We start from the raw sequence: 18,090 nt of genomic DNA, 5'->3' as shown, positions 1-18,090 counted from the left end.
TCTTCTTTTCCCTCCTCTTCAGTCCTCATCTTTTCTAACAGAGAGACAGAGTTTCTGTATCTTTCCTTTCTTTCTCTCTGCTTGTCTCAGTCCCTATCTCTGACTCTTACACCATGATTAAAAAATGTGACTGTAGTCCCAAGACATTCCCAGAAAACCATGTTCTAAGTCATGTGTGTGTAGAGGGAGGGCCTATGTGGGTGTGGGTGTGGACACATGTGTGTGGAGGTGTGCATACAACATGTGTGCATGTGTGTGTTGAAGTTGGGTGTCTTCTTTGGTGGCTTCACACTATTCTTTGAGACAGGGTCTCTCATTGAACTTTAGGCTCATCAATTTGGCTAGACTGGCTAGCCAATGAACTGTAGGGATCCACCTGTCTCTGTCTGCCCACAGTGCTAAAGTGATAGGTGCATGCTATCATGCCCTTCTTCTTAATTGGGGTTTTTAATGTCTTATAGGTAATAGATGACTCTGAAAAATCTGATAAAGGGAGTGAATACATATTTCCTGAGAAACATATATCTCCATATAATATAAACCAGCAAGTTTCATACCTTTAGGAACAGAGGTTTTATCAGTTAGCATAAAAAACGCAATGCTAAACCTAATTTATAGCAGAACCTAGACCTATGTGCATCTGATTTTTACAAAATCAAAAAATAATATGTACTCAAATACACACACACACATACACACACACACACACACACACACACACACACACACATACACACACACACACACTCCTCTACTGGCCAATTTCAAACCTTAGAAAATCATTTGAATTCAGAATGTCAAATGATTGTGCTACTTTGTTTTAACTTCGTATTTACTTTTAAAAAAAATCAATTCCTTTGTGACATTTAAGATGTGATTCTTCTACATATTTCTTATTTGAATATCTAGGTAGTCATCATTAGAGAATGCCTGCTTTGGTGGTAGTTACTCAGTTTAGCTCAAATCATATGCTAAAAATCTGGGGAGTATAAATCTTTCCTGGTTCTATATAGGCGATCTGATTCACTTTGCTACTCAGTACTCTTCCCAGTGGATAGAAACAAAGCCAGCCTGTTAGTTAAGTAGAAGTCCCAAGTCAAAGGTAAATAACAGGTGAACCGGCTCCCCTAACAGTGCAGCATGGTAGTTAATGACTGCCAAAGTACTGCCTAATCTTTTGGAAGGCTTAATCATTCCCTACTGCACTTTTCAAAAGCAAAAAGTAGTTATTAATCCTGGTGTTCACACACACACCAAAAAAAAAAAATGTTCAAAGTGGATCTCCATTGAATAAATAGTGCTGTTTCATATAAAGACTTCAGTTATATATAACACTAAACCCATTGGAAATTAAACAAATAGCAATGTATTAGCAAGAAGAAAAAAATACAGTTGGTAAAAAAAAAAAATTTAGTCTGTATTAAACTGTACATTTAATTGGTAGTTTGTGGGGAAAGAAAATAGAAATGTCGCTCTGGATACCATGGAATCTTAGTTTTATACAGTGAGTTTTTACCCCTCTTGTCTTTCCTTTTTCTCTTAGAATAAAATTCTTATAATAGCTCAATTAATCATGTTTTATCTTTCTAAAGTATGGCATTTCTCAAGTGTGTAGGGAATGTTGGCTCTCTTAAGGAAATGGAATTGACTGGGTACCAGATTTTTCTAGTTAATAGACTTGGAGGACTCTCATTACATTGATAAACAAATATTTACCTACCTAACATTTCATTTCCCAAAACAATAGTTCCAGAGCACTTTCATGATTAGTTTTGACTTATTTTGACTTAAATTTTTTGTTTATTATTTGAAAAATACATAATATTTCATATTATTAAAATGTATTTGCATTTAGACCACTTAAATCATGTAAAGGACAATAAAAATAGTCACATAGTATTTTTGAACTCATTGTTTTTTGAAAGAAGGTAAGTACAATATATAATTTATTGTCAGTTTTAAACAAAAAAGATGAAACTAGGGATAAGATAGCAAATATATATTATATCATATATACATGATACTTCTTGATATTCTAGAATTATTTTACAGTGTTTATAGTTAAATATCTTAAACACGCTGTGAAATAGGGAGATTGGTATTCAATCACCCAGTTCTAACATAAACTAAGTATAGTGAGCATTATGCATAATCAGACTTCCTTCTTCTCTTCATACTCCAGGCCATATTGAAGAAAATATCTAATATTACAACCTTATATCCATAAATATTTTACCCTATAGTCCTAAATGGTAAGAAATTTTTTTTTTGAGACAGAGTTTCTCTGTGTAGCCTTGGCTGTCCTAGATCTCACTCTGTAGACCAGGCTGTCCTCAGACTCACAGAAATCCACCTGGCTTTGCCTCCCAAGTGCTGGGATTAAAGCTGTGCGCCACCACCGCCAGCAGGTACAAGATATTTTTTAAGCATAACTACAGGGGCTAGAGAGATGGCTCGTGGTGAAGAACACTGGCTACTCTTCCAGAGGACCTGCTTTCAACTCCCACATTCACCAGGCAGCTCATAACCATCTGTAACTTCTCTTCCAGGGCGTTAGATATTCTCTTCTGGCTTTTGTGAGCACCAGGCATGCACATCGTACACAAATGTATGCACATGCAGAATATTCATATATATAGAATAAAATAAAAAAAATAATTTAAAATAAACTACAGATGTCATTCACCTAAAAGCAAGAATTGTCACTAATTTGTCTCTAAAATCACCACAAGTGATTTCTCCTCTTCTGCAATCTATGTCCCCTGACAAGAAGTAAAAAACATCCTTCCACGTTCTTGAATTCGGACTGACCTGCTTCTGCTCTGACTATGGAACACACACACACACACACACACACACACACACACACACACACACACACACATATGGACACTGAGAAGGCTAGCAGTTTCTGTTACTGAAATTGGAGAAGCAAAGAATTGAAGGAAGGAGGGAGGAAAGGAAGGCCTAGAGTGAAAGAAAGGGAGATAAAGAAACAAAGAGGAGAGAGAGAACATGAGAACAAAGCTCCCTCAGTATAGTGGGTGAGTTCTGCCCTGCAGTCAGCCTTATCGAGGGGTTAACCATGTGAGAAAGCCAAAGCCAAGACTTCCTCACAAAGTAAGTATCACTAAACAAACCCCAGCTCTCATCATACAGCACAGAAATCCTTCATTCTAAGCCCTACTTTCATTCACATCTGATACACAAAACTACAAATAATTAACATCTACTCTTTTAAGTCACAAAACTTTGCCTTAGTTTGTTGTAAGGAATAGGCAACTAAAGCAATTTCAGTCCAACTTAAAATTTCTCCAGGTGTTATACAAATACTGATGTCTAAGCCATGATGTAGATTATCCTACAATTCTAAACCGTGATGAAAATGCTTTATATACATGATAATAAAAACTTCCCTATTTTATTATATAATTCATTAAAGTTATATGATGATATGATAAGGTATACTATGATGGTATGATATTATAGAGTACTTCTACACAGAGTGGTGATTTGGGCATATATTAATATCACTGTACCTACCACATAGGTGAAAAAAATGAGATCCAAAGAGAGTAATGACTTAGCAGAATCATACCTAATACTTAACTTCAGATCTTCAGATTTCTGGAAATGCTCTTTCCCTTGTTCCAATCTTGGTTGTGCATTCAGAAACTTACACCACAGGTCATATTAATTTAGATGTGTTAGGGTCGGAGCTATAGGTAAAGAAATTTTTGTCTACTCCTCATCCTTCATTCTTTAGAGGCATTTATATCTCAAATGTATTATGTATCTCTGATACCTAGCCCCTCAAAAATCCTCTTGATATATCTCTCTCAAGGTACCAAAGACCACAGTGAGCTCTGATCTCTGTTCATGGCCTTCTTTTCACCACAATTTATTACCTGATACATTTTTCTCAAGTGAAACGTGACCATGTTCCCTGACTAGCAATACTTAACAATCTTCAAACTGATCATCACGGGGTGATGAATTCTTTTTAAAAATCTTATTCTTTCTGTGTTTGTGAGATTTGAGTCAATATAATAATCTTCTGAATCATAAAAATAATGACCTTCCAATACAGAATTATCCCCTACCTGACTACAAGCACAACTCATGAGAACTCATGATGTTAAAATATGGCATGTAAACAAAAGTTGTTGAAATTCTTTTACTAATAAAGTTACAGGAAGATTGGTGATCATATGATTTGTGCAAAGCCATGCACAAGTTAACAATCTGTAATATAACATTTGATCTCATATCATCAAAATGTACCCCACTGTATATAAGAAAAGGCAACAGTTCTATGTTGAAGTATATTCTATTGCAATATAATAAATAAGCTACTATTCTAAACCCAGGTTCAGAGATAATTTAGTTATATAATCACTGGATGGAGAATTCAATAATATCCTAAAGTTAGCTTTAAGTAAACAAAACCTCTAGAGTTACAAAGTAATGCCTTTTAAATTGGCTTTCAAAGGCCAAAAAGAGCAGTGTTTGCCTTAAGGATTATGTCAGATTATCCTGAAACAGCAATTAAATCTTTGAGAGTTGTAACACCATTTTTCTTTTTCAAAAAGGCGTGAGGTTTTGAAAAGAAAAACCATGATTTTATGTATTAGATTGGCCCATGTCAAGTAGCCAAGGTTCAATTTTTTCTGATACACAGAAATGTCAAATATTAACAATTTAAGTTCACAGATGTTAAGTATTTTATAACTTATCTTTCTATTTTTGTCATTTTATTAGTTTCCTGTGGCTGCAGATAATAAAGTATTAAAAAGTGTTTTAAAACAATGAGATTATATTCCTTCATAACTTTGGATCCTGCATGCTCCAAATTAGAGTATTAACACACTGTTTCCTTCTTGAAAGTCCAAGGGGAAAGACACACCTCTTTCCGTCTTCAGCCCTGCTGTGCTTGGCTATCATTGACTTGCAGGTCCCTCTGCCTCCACTAGCTTGTGGGATTCTTTGCACATGTCTTTGTGTTTCTGCATCTGAATCTCTTCTTTTATGAAAACATCAGTTATTGTACCACTCTGGCTTCATTTTATCTTGATTCTACCTGTAAAGGCCATATTTCAAAATAAGGTCACATTTACAGATGCTGTGGATTAGGACATAAACATGAATTTGAGATGTACAAATTAAGTCATAATAGTCATATTGAGTGGTATACGCCAAACAATTTTGACGTAGTTTCTTAATATTATAATTATGAATAACATAAATCACAGGGATTCTGAAATAAATATATTTCCCTTTGAAAGGAATTTGCATGTTAAATGTAAGAAACCTTGCCCTAAAGCTCGATCCTGAGGTCTGTGCCCCATCCCATTAGATTCTCCATAGCCTCACCATGTCTTCCCACCACTGTCCTCCACCGTTGTTTCCCTTGTGTTTTACCCTTCTGCATAAATGCAGCCTGCTTATAATTCCTCAACATGCAGCATCCTATTTTATGCTTGCTTAGCATCAGTGATGCTGTCCTTCCTCCTGCAATGTGCTTTAGTTTCAGTCTCCTCATGCCCCTACAGTATGCACTTGTAACTTCTGTTCAACGTCTCTACATAGCTGCCATCTTTTCCTGACTCTTCTATCAAGATCCTCTATCCCACCACAGCACCATTCTTACCTTCAGACATTGAGTGAAGTGGGGCTCAAAAAAAAAAAAAAAACCCTACCATTCTCCCCCAGTATGACGACATCAAAAACAATGTCCATCTAAACATCAAATGTCAGTGTAGAAGGGACAGAGTTCCAGCCACAGTTTTACTTCCCAAGAGAAGTTCCAAGGTGCTGTGTATATTCTAATTCATACTTCCAGTAGATCAAGCATTGGTGCCCCATGTTGGGGATTGTATCAGAAGCATGCCACCTAAACACTGGGAAATCCCAGACAGTATCTCCTTGTAAACAAACTGTTTTGTTGTCCTTGCTATTTTCTTTACATACTCTTCAGTGAGGAAAATTATAGATTTGGGGTCTAGAAAGATCTGCTTAGCTTAAAAGTTTCAGCCTTTTTTTGTTGGAGTAGCCCATGAGCATTCAGGGGGGAGCTGAAAAACCAGAACACATCCGTATTTTTTAGATTTTGACAGCCAAAATAAGGTTTTTTAAATTTCATATTGTACAAGATAGGGAGACCATGTTTTGTGAGAAAGTCACATTGGGTTACATGACAGCTTGAGAGATGATCCATACTTTCCAACCAAGATGTTTATATGCTAGCTTTCTAGGCTGAATAAAATGACAGTAGTGTTCTATATAATTTGTTCTTTCCAAGTGATAAATGAAGAGATCTTAAGCTAAACATTTTACTCACTCAGATCTGGAAAGTGGTGTACTTACATATTAGCACGTCATAGATTCTAAGGATTTTTAATAATTTATAAAATATTAGATCACTTTTCTCTGTATTGAACTCTCTATACTGTCCTTATGCTTAGCTTGTCTTTTTCACAATAGTTTGAGGTAACTTTACATTTCCTCCATATATTTATTAATTCAGATTTACTGTGCTCTGGATAAATAATCAGATTAGGTTCTTGTTTTCCAAAGCTATTTAAATTAGTTTAGCTATTATATAACCATTTTTCGCCTATTTTAACTGAATTCTTGTGTTATGCTTAATAGTTATGTCATATAGCATTTGGGGTTAAATTTTCAAGTCTATTTTAAGTGAGGGATAATAACTTGTTGCATGAAGAAACAATGAATGAGATATAACAATAAAAATAAAATTGAATATTAAAGTCTTAGAAGGATCATTAGCATACTTAAGATAAATATAATATATATAGAATTTCCAAAAATATAGAAAATAAATAAAATACCAACAGAGATCTGGGGTCCACATAATAAAGCCAATGATATATTTGCTATCTAAAAGAGTCTAGTTCATATACTTCATATATTGAGTCATTGTGCACATGTGTGGTAGGAGAAGTACAATATTGCTCCTCTCAGGTCCCTTAAAAAGTCTCACTGCATCGCACATTATATAGAAGAAATCCCTTATGTTTTGATTTTTGGTTTTTTTCAATTTGAATGTAGAAATCAAAGAATCAAGAATTTACTTTAGACATCACTCAAGTTTAGCTCTGATATTCTCAGATAAACAAAAGCTATAAGCTAAATTATTTTAGTTTACCTGATGCTTTATTAAGAGAGTATATCTTAGTGTTTGCATGCCCCTTAGTAGATAAAAATCTTATGACAACTTTAGTTAATAATCTGAAAAATTCTAAAGCATTTTGTGCTCCTGTGTAATTCTCTAAATCTCAGAAAAATTGGACGAAGCTATTATTTGTAACAGAATATGAACTACCTTTTCATCATCTAAGCAAAAGACTCTTCTTTGTGCATTTTAGTCTCATTTGCTTTTGCTCATATTAAAAACAAATTACAAGGAAGAAAATCATGCCTAACTAAAGATCTGAGTAGATTTAGCAAGATTTCATTTTTCAATTAATTTATCAAGATTTAATTATTAATTAGTATGGATAAATCAAATCTGACTTTAAGTCCATATATATTTCTTTTATTCTTTACAGCCACTTCTTTCAGACATTTGAAAACTAAACTATTACTTAAATTAACTGATTTTATGTATTTTTAAAAAACATCCATGTACTTAAAAAATCATTAATGATTCCTCAATGTCTCAGGAATAATATGCATTAAATTTTGGTGAAAAATATTATTTATCAAAAATGTCATTGGAATTTTTCTTAAACTGACAACATCACCAAATAAGCATTATACAGATTCATTTAGATATATGTATGTTTTTCATTAATACATCAAAATAACATGACTTCGTGATACATCATGTTGTATAATTGCCTTACTATTTCTATAAGTCTGTCAATTTATAATGGCATTTTTATGCTTGTCTGCTTTTCTTTCTCATACTCAGGTTCTCTCTTTGGGAGCAGATGTCTTGCCAGAATACAAGCTGCAGACGCCGCGCATCAACAAATTTACAATATTGCACTACAGCCCTTTCAAAGCAGTCTGGGATTGGCTTATTTTGCTATTAGTCATTTATACTGCTATATTCACCCCCTATTCTGCAGCCTTTCTCCTCAATGACAGAGAAGAACAGAAAAGACGAGAATGTGGCTATTCCTGCAGCCCTTTGAATGTGGTAGACTTGATTGTGGATATTATGTTTATTATAGACATTCTAATAAACTTCAGAACAACCTATGTAAATCAGAATGAAGAAGTGGTAAGTGATCCTGCCAAAATAGCAATACACTACTTCAAAGGCTGGTTCCTGATTGACATGGTTGCAGCCATCCCTTTTGACTTGCTGATTTTTGGATCAGGTTCTGATGAGGTAAGAGCTGCTTAAGAATTTTATTTTCTGAAAGACTGCAATTGTAAAAGTAAATCTACGTTAACTAGGAGAAAAAGTAGTTGCTTCAAAAGTTCCTACATCTCACAGATGAAATTCATTTTCACTTGGAAATGTTGTAAAATGAAATGAAGACATTTTTCTTTTGCAAATAATTGAAATTCCTTCTATATTTGTTAAGAGATGCAAAAATACTATGCTTGCTGTAGCCGACAACTGAATTTTTAAACACATGCACAGAGCATGCAGCATACCACTAGTGAGCAAAATCCCTACAAATTAAGTTCTTGAGTGCAAAGATATCAAACATTAAGGATGTCTTTCATTCTTAAATCATTATTGGGGTGTTGACCACAGAGAGACTTGTTCTTTATTCAAACTATGAAAAAGAGGGCACCTTATGAAATGCCTTTATCAAAACTCCTTCACTTCTATCTCTCATTTCAGAAAATATTTAATACATATTGCTAATACCTTATATAGTTGGAAACCTTAAGGAAATATGACAAGTTTGTGTGCATTGAGTACATTTTCTGAATAGAGGGTCCATAAAAATAATCAGATCTTCAACAGAATCTTTGGGACAGATTCAATTAGTGTCCTTTTTATTCAATTACCACTAATTGTTATAGTATGTAAGTATTGATATAACGAAAAGACTTACAGAAGGTTTGTGTCTTACTTTCCTTTCTGGAGCTTTGATAAAATAGCTGGACAAAAACCAAATAAGAGGATCATGGGTTTATTTTAACTCACAATGCAGATTCTATTCTATCAGTGTGGGAAGGTCCAGACATTGGGAAGCTGAAGTACTGGTCAAAACCACAGCCAAGAGCAGAGGGAGAATGCATCTTCACTGCTTAATTGCTCTTGCTACACTTGTACAGTTCCAGACCCAAACCTAGAGAATGGTGCCACACACTTTAGGCTGGGTCTTCCTGCCTCAATAAATGCATTCAAGACAATTCCTCTACAGACACATCACAAGCCATTCAGAAAATCCCTCCTTAAAACTTTGTAGATTTTGTCAAGTTGACAATTTAACAATTAAAACTAATTGTCATGGCAGGCACAAAAGTAACTCCAAGGAAGTTGACTGAAAAAAAGAGAAACTCAATGTGCTGAATTTAAAAAAAAAAAAAAATCAGTATCCTTTTCTGCCTAAGAATTCCTCATCATCATCTTTGTTTGGTTTGTTAATTTGTATATTTCAAGAGAAAAAGAGATCTCAACAGATAATTGCTTCCTAGCCACTGAAGGCTTCAGGACAACAGAATACTTGTCTGCCAGGGGGAATCAGTAATTTTAAAGTCAAGTCTCTGTTTCTACTGAAAGGCTCATCAAACTGTAGGTTAGTTGGGCTCAGGATGATTGAATATGACAAAGTCCTAGTTCCCTTTCATCATCTGTAAAAGAATGCTAACAAAGTTGTCTTTTTGTTAATTTGATATTTTATTTGGTATTAGAATGAAATAACACATATGAAATGAAGAAAAGTAGTTGTTAAAGATCTTTTAATGATGATTCTTAATTTGGGTGGTAACTAAAAGACAAGAATATAAAACATTTTATCATTGATATTTATCTTTGAATTTCTTATAATGGAGTATACATGCAATTATAATACACAAACTATTCCCGATGAACTGTAGAATAAAATTTCACTGTTTCAAAAGTATGAATATATATGTATGTGTATGTGTGTCTGTGTGTGCGTATATATGTGTGAGTGTCTGTATTGTGTGTGTGTGTGTGAGAGTGTGTGTGCATTATATATGTATAAACTAACTTTGGAAAATAAATGAATAGGCAACTAGATTATTAGGAGAAGTTAATGTATTTATGACATTCAATCAACAATGATCAAAATAGTGAATATTTAGAAATTCTAATTACAACCATAAAGATAGAATAAATGCTGGATTATTTTAAGTTACTACACATTTTGAAAAATGTAAAATTTCTTTAAAATATGTAATTCGGATAATCAATACTACAACAAGACTCTGTTGAATAAACTAAAGCAAGGGAAAGTTTAAGAGATTCACATCAGTGTATGACGAAATAGTCTAAGGAAAAGAGGGCGAAAAAGCAAGTGAAGAAGTTGAAGCTTAGAGTGGGGAAATTAAGATTAAGAGATATGCAAATTTTTGGTTTAATGTATGTAAATTACCAGCAAGACACTGAAAAATTATTTAGGAAATGCAAAAGTTTGCTGTTGGAGACTCTTCTAGGTATCATAATGTCTACTGACCTCATTCTACTAAGAAGTATGGCTCGGCCTGGGAGGAGGGGACTGGACCTGCCTGGACTGAGTCTACCAGGTTGATCTCAGTCTGCGGGGAAGGCTTTGCCCTGGAGAAGATGGGAATGGGGGGCGGACGGGGGGGGGGAAGGTGAGGGGGGCGGGAGGGGGGAGAACAAGGGAATCCGTGGCTGATATGTAGAACTGAATTTTATTGCAAAATAAAAATTTTAAAAAAAAAGTAAATACAGAAACAAAAAAGGGAAAATAATTTTGGGTATCAGCAGATGAGAGGGTATCTGAGAAACATTTATTAATGGGCATATCATGCAAATGCTAACTTGTATCAAAGATGATGTCACAAGTTTAATTGTGTCATGTCAGTCTTTGACACATTTATAGAGTTAAGTTAAAAATTGCTTTTAGAATACCAAAGACACAGTTAAGAGTTTTATTTAATTTAAATAATAAATTTAACAGAATTTTTAAAAAAAGAAGTAACATTAAAATCTAATACTGTGTTTGCTGTAAATTTTAAGAAGTAGGAATAACTACAAAAAAATATTTTGTCTGATATCAGGCCTGGTAAGTTAAGTTATTATTCCAGTTTTGTAGATTAGGCCATTAACTGGTTTCCTTGGTCCTATATTGTACATTATTCCTATTCAGTAGCAATATAATATACCTCATTCATCAGCAAATGTTTGCTGAATAGCCTTCAAAGCAGCAGGCAGTATTCTAGATTCAGAAGTCAACCAAATAGATAAGTTTCTGCTCTACATGCTCACAGAGGAGCAAATGCTAAAGTGATACAAATTGGGTGGAAACAATACTATGTAGTTGAGTAACATAGACTGGGAGACTAGGAAAGACCACTAAGGAAAGATCATTTGAGTTGAGACTTGCAAGAAATTTCCAGCCATATGAGACTACAACACAAAACACTTCAGGGGAAAAAAGGGAAAGAGTTGCAGCATTTCTTCAGTTGACTATCAGGTTTGGAATGTTAGAAGAACAGAAAAAATGCCAGTGGCAGCAAAGCTGAATCAAAGTCAGAGATGAGGTGCTAAGACATAAGAACTAAATCACAAAGAATTGTGAGATCTGTTTGTTGTGGCTTTAACAAGACTATTTTGAATGGAACTGACTTTGATTGACATTTTAAAAGATTGTGTAGACTGTTCTCTGTGTACTGGACAGTCAAGAGCAAGGCACCCAGATTAAAGCACAGACAGTGATGTATGATGAGTAAGAAAACAGCATGGACACATGACATAATAGAGATGTAGATAATAGATAAATGTATGGTATATTTTAAATGTAATCTATCATAAATTGTTGGCTAATTAAATATCCATGAAAAAAATAAAAGAAAAATCAGAGCTAGCAGTGATTCTAAATATCTTTTTGTCGTTCACTAGTTGAATAATTCAGATGGGAGTAAGGATGAGAGAGAAGGTACTTGTATAAGCAACTTTCATAGATAGTAAGGTCTTTATCCAGATGATAAAATCATTGGGAGAAAAAGGTGTATTGTGCAGGAGAAAAAAACAGTGTGTTGTGAGATGTTTTGGATATCATGAGTATGAGAAGCTTACTAGTCATAACAGTACAAATGGCTGGAGGCAATTCAGGCACCCTATGAGCAACAAGAAAGACGTACATGACCATATAATCACAGTAATGGGTGGTTTGAATTAGCCCTTTCCTATCAGAATTGTACATAAATTTCTGTGTGGATCATTTAGAGGAGTCTAGAGACCAGGCATGGCTGTACATGCCTATATACTGAGCATATGGAAGGAGAAGGCCATCTTGGGCTACATAACAAAACCCTATCTCAATATATACATACAAATATATATATATATATATATATACATACATGCCTGAAGATTCACATTTGGTAGGGTTTCAGGGGTAGTTGTGCTGTTTAAACATATAGAATGTGGTGCTCACATCTGGAGCACAAACATTCAAGCTTTCATGCACACATGAGTGAGCATTTTTAGAAACTACATGCAAATATACATAAACAAATTAATAAAGACATTATTTTCCAATGATTAAAAGATAGGAGCAATTTTTTGATGAACTATGTGAATGATTTTTTTCTTATATATTAGCATCATCAGTTGGGTTAGAAAAAATACTTTTTCTCACTGTTGATTAAACATTAATACCTTCCTTTACCTGAAAGTTAAACTATTTTATTTATAGTCAACTCCTAAATCCAATTTTGTAACAATGTCATTTTATCTATAAAACACACATATTAACAACAGAGGATAATGTGACAATATGGCTTTACTAAAGAAGACACAATTGTCCATATTTTTCCAACTAACATTAATTTTTACTATTATTAAATGTGATTAGAAATAACTAGAGGATCTCCTTTACTGTTGCAAACATGTTGAAGAAAATGAATACTGGGGTTTTACTAGGCTTGCTTATATTGTTACTATCTTACTGGCATCAATATCATCTAGAAAGAGAAGTAATTCTGTGGTTCCTACCTTTGGCTTCACCAAGCATGGCACTGCCACATCAATTTGCTTCAATATCATTGATACTAAGGAACAATATCATTCCCTTTGTCTCCGGAAAGTCAGCTGTGATTATCTGCCTCAGATTTCCCCATATCTGCATTATCCATGGGAAATTTTCAAGACATTAACATTTAGGATCTAGACAATTCTACTTAGTAACACAGATCATTATCTCCTTCCTCCCTTGAAAATTAAAATTCTATTTTATTTGCTTTGTTTGTTGTTTGTTTTGTGGACCTCTGATTCTTGCGTTAGTGATTTTTTTTTATGTAAATTGTAAATGCAGGCAAGAAAGGCTTTGGAACCAAAATAACTAGGGGCTTTTTGCAGCAAAATTCCAATAGGAAAGTGGAATTTCTGCTCACAAAAATATTTCACTCATTGCCCTGACAGATGAACTGGGGAGCGAACATACAGAAAACATTAGTAGCCTTCTGAGAAATTTTTATTATATTGTGAACTTTTCACCTTGATTTGATCTTTATGATAGATGAATTTACTAGACACTATTATGCAAATGAGATATTCATATTCCACTTGAAATAACAGAGCACAGCTCAAAAACATGCATATATGCAGGTCAACAATAATGCAACTATTTCTTCCTCTTTAGCTAGTCTTTGGTTTGTATTTTACAGAAATTTCCCTTGGCCTCAACTTGGAGCTTTGATCATGCCTGTCAACTCTGGGGCATGACAAGTGACATAAATACAAAATGTCCAATTGAATTTTTTTTCTTTAAGTTAATCATTTATGTATCATTTGTATGTGATTGACTAAAAATGATAAAGATTAAATAAAATGCATTTTTTCTTGGTAAAAACTCAAATTTCAATGAAAATGATATAACATCCATACTTCTATATGTGATGTTTTATTTGTCTGTTAAAAATTACAATCACTTGATGTCCAGTTTCTATGTTACTGCAATGAAATAGAAAAGGATTTAATATTACCGTATGATAGAATGTTAATTATGAAACAGTAAATCTATCAATCATTAAGTTTGTTAAATATTGAAAGGAATTTTCCAGGAAAGCTGTAGAATCATTTCTTTGGAATATATAGTGGGTAGAATCAATTGTGTAGTTTGATATGAATAAAGAAATAAGCTCGCTAATTCCCCAGGGTTCTGCAGGTATCCAGATACAGATCTTTGATAGTGTTAATAAATATGTTCTCAGAAATGTTGAAAAAGGATTAGACAACTGAAAGTAAAGACTAGAAACTAGACAATGATATCATTGAATTGCATTCTTTAAATCATTCATTGAATGGTGTGTAAAGTATACACTTGAATGGGAGTGACCTGGAATAAAATTTAAAACAGAAAAAAATAAACGTGGAATCTTGAAATTTATATTTACAAATGTTGCCGTCTCCCCCATACATTTATTTCTTGGGAAGTAGGATAGAATGATGCATTAAGCTGAAAATTTCAATGAGGTCCTGAGTCTACAGTCCATTCTATAAAACCAAAAAGAACATGTATATATTTCATCATTTATAAAAGAATGATTGCTATAATTTATCTATAGGCTAACTTTTACTAAGTGACCTAAACTAAGTTTACTAAGTATACTAAACATTTTTAGTATAAGATTCGTATAAATACTAACAACATAAAGTAAATTTTAAAAATTTTTGATGTATAATTTTTTATTGGTAAGGCTTTCTTGATTTAACTCTAGACAGATTTATTCTTGTAGTGGTTAATCCTGATGGGAATTACCTAATTTCAGTCCTTCACAAAGGTTCCCAACATTGGAAGAAGATATTGACTAATTTACTACATAATTTTCGTCAAATAAAATTAATGTACTCTTTTTTTAGTCTGGTCTCTGATACAATATATTTCCAAAGGTATAGTTTTATCTTTAATCCAAAAAGTCATTTACTTAATGAGGGAACCTAACTTTCACCAATATCAGAAGGAATTTAGGACATTTAATAGACAATAGATATTTTAGGACAACAGTATAATTGAATCATACTCATTATTCAAGAGATATAAATAATTGTATTTGTGGGGGGGAAAGTCTTCAAATAAAAAAATACTAAAAAGGGCATTTAAAATGAAAATCATGTGTACGTAAAGTTTCTTACTATGACAGTCTGGAAAAAAATTGAAATGCTTTTCAATCATAATAAATGAGCTGAGTTCTAGTTTGCAGATACTATAAGATGAAGTTAGCTGTTCTAGAATCCCTTGTGTCTTCCTCACTATAGCTCATAGCTAAAATTGGCAAAGTACCTTCCTTCAACTACTGTAGAAGCACTCACTTCTTATCTATTTTTATTACCCTATTTATAAAAAGTCATCACAGTTTAGGACCTGCTGAGTTTGTATTCTTTTCAATTCTTTTGCCAAGATTTACTCAGCAAGAGGAAATTGGAAACGTCCTGGCATGTTCTCTCAGAAATGTGGTGCCGTCACTTATCTTCTCTCTATAATCTCAGGCAAGACGGTGTGGCAGTATACACAAGGGTCACTAGCAAAGAAGACCCAAGTGAGTTGGCAGCATTTGTCAACAAAAATAGGCACAACAGTGGTCCACGTAACCCTAGCTCCTGTGGTTGTGCTTGGGTAAATATTAGAGTCGTGAGTGACTGCTGAAGTCATTGCTTACTCAACCTCTCCTCACCATGAAAGTGGGAGTCACGGCTGCTCCGTCATCTCTCCTCCCCCACTCTGCTTCTTTTTCTCTCATTCCCCCTCTACCTCCTCACCTGCTCCTCTCCTGAACCTCCTTCTGCCCCTCCTTATTACTTCTGTAATTATCATGCATAAAAATTGTGAATGAGGCTAAGACTTCTTAAACTTCTTTTCCCCCAGAATATATGTCCTTCATGTGTGATCAAGTAAGTTATACTGATTTATATTCTTAGAAAAACTTGGTTTCATGTAAATTTTATTTTCATTATTAACTAAATATAGGAGAAATTTTAGAATGTTTGAGGTGGAAATGTACAAGGGTACGAAGTATGCACAGCAGATTTTTTTTGTTATTTTCATTTTTATAGCATCAGTTTTAGTCTAGTATTCTACAACCATGTATTGTAAAGAATTTACTTAATTTTAACTGGTGAATCCACAGTATATTTAAACTATTTTTGAAGCTTTTTATTCTAAAACCAAGTAAGAATTTTAGTATTTGCACAATCATCCTTAAACAGCTCTGGTTTTGAAACATAAGTAAATAGACAGTTGTATTACAAAAAGAAATAAACTCAAGAGTCTAAACTGTGGCAAAAGTGGTGAGACTTTGAACAAATGTGACTCCTCCTGTAAGATTCTGGTACATGTACCTGGATGAAGTGGTTGTCTTTACAAGACCCATCCATTTTCTGAGGGCACTGCATAATCCATGTTGCAAGGCTCCCATTTGAGATTCCAAATGTCTATGTAATATATTTGGAACGTATTTAAGCTCCATCAACACATTTTATAGCATAAAGTTCCTACTAGTAGAAACAGAAATAAAAGGAGATATTTAAATAGAAATATGAAGAGCTACCATTTATTAGATATTACCTACACCCCTGTAGGCATTGTATTCCCATTCATAAACAGAGTAACTGAAGTCTGAGTGTAAAAGAATAACCTGTCCAAGGTGGCATACTAGTGTGCAGGTAGAACTTAGTTATAAGTCTGTCTGTTCAAAAGTCCTTTCATGTAACTGCCAAAGTAAAGTGTTGATGATACAAATAGGGATATTTACTTTATTTCCAGTAAACCATGTAATGCTATCTTAAATTCCAGAATTCACTGGAGGGGCATATGCCTTTAAAGCTTTGAAGAAGAAAAAGTAATGTACTATTGGCACAACTAAGATGAACAAAATTATAATCCTGTTATGATAAGTCCATCCAAGCTAGGCAAATGCCTCCAATATTTGGAGGATTCCAGTCTTACAGAAATGAATTCAAGCGAGACTAAAGGATTCTCCTTTGCTTGACTGCTGGGTACAGCAAAGGAACACACAGAAGATCTATATGATGTTTACATAAAAAGTTTTCCTGTATACTCAGTAATATTTTTTCACTAAATAAACATTTATAGCTATGGGGTGATAGTTACTCCATGAGCTATTTCTTCAATTAAAACATTAGCATTCTTAACACATGTGGATGTACTTTGTAAAATAAACACCACAATGAAAAGATAAAATGACTCAATAATTGATTGGTAAACACCATGTAACTATGGAATAATTATATGTTCTGTGAATTATATAGTACTTAGAGTTGACATTATTTAGGAAACATAAGAAATGAACTTGTAATTTGTACTTATCAGATTTCGATTCCCTAACAACCAGTTAAATATCCTATTATTATGTAAAAGTATCCTATCATTAAATACCTGGTCAGTAACAATCATGCAATTAGTTAACATGCATCATACTACAAAATGCAATTATGATGTCATCAGGACACCAAGAAACGCTTTATGAATTTGATGCATTCAGGAAGAAAGAAAAGGACATTTAAATTGTAATTCATGTATGCAGGTATCCACCAAGGGCTCTCATGGTTATAAGAAGGAGCTTGGCTGGCTCTTTTACCTTGCTCAGGTGTTTTTCAACTTTAGCGTAGGCTTGTCACAAAGGTCTTTTTGGGTCTTCCTGTCTTGGGATCTCTACCACAAGCTATGTCACCAAATACCCATTACCATGCAGTTGATAATACCAAGATCTCACTTCTCACTCTCTCTGCCAAGGAAATAGCAGACCTTATTTCTCTTCATCAGAGGAGATCCCTTGTTGATAAACAATTGTCTGTCTTTGTTAGAGAATACTTCCTTTCAGCACTGTAACTATGGTGTGCAATGCTTGGTAGACACACAATTCCCTGGACATTGGTTGAGGAAGGAATATGTTAGTAGTACATTTCATGTGAAAGTCACTTTT

General features: G+C 33.8%; 1 protein-coding gene across 1 annotated transcript in view; it reads left to right on the top strand.

Annotated features, from left to right (window-relative positions):
* The window catches only part of Kcnh7 (potassium voltage-gated channel subfamily H member 7), a 150,468-nt gene that overhangs the window by 63,047 nt on the left and 69,331 nt on the right, over positions 1-18,090 (top strand). The window contains exon 5 of the mRNA XM_059258841.1: positions 7,937-8,362. Within this exon, the coding sequence (XP_059114824.1) occupies positions 7,937-8,362 (426 nt within the window). The remainder of the gene's footprint in view (positions 1-7,936; positions 8,363-18,090) is intronic.

Source organism: Peromyscus eremicus, chromosome 4, assembly GCF_949786415.1.
Source record: "Peromyscus eremicus chromosome 4, PerEre_H2_v1, whole genome shotgun sequence".
NCBI lineage: Eukaryota > Metazoa > Chordata > Mammalia > Rodentia > Cricetidae > Peromyscus > Peromyscus eremicus.
Note: the sequence above shows the minus strand (reverse complement) of the source record. Positions and strands in the feature narration are given on the sequence as shown.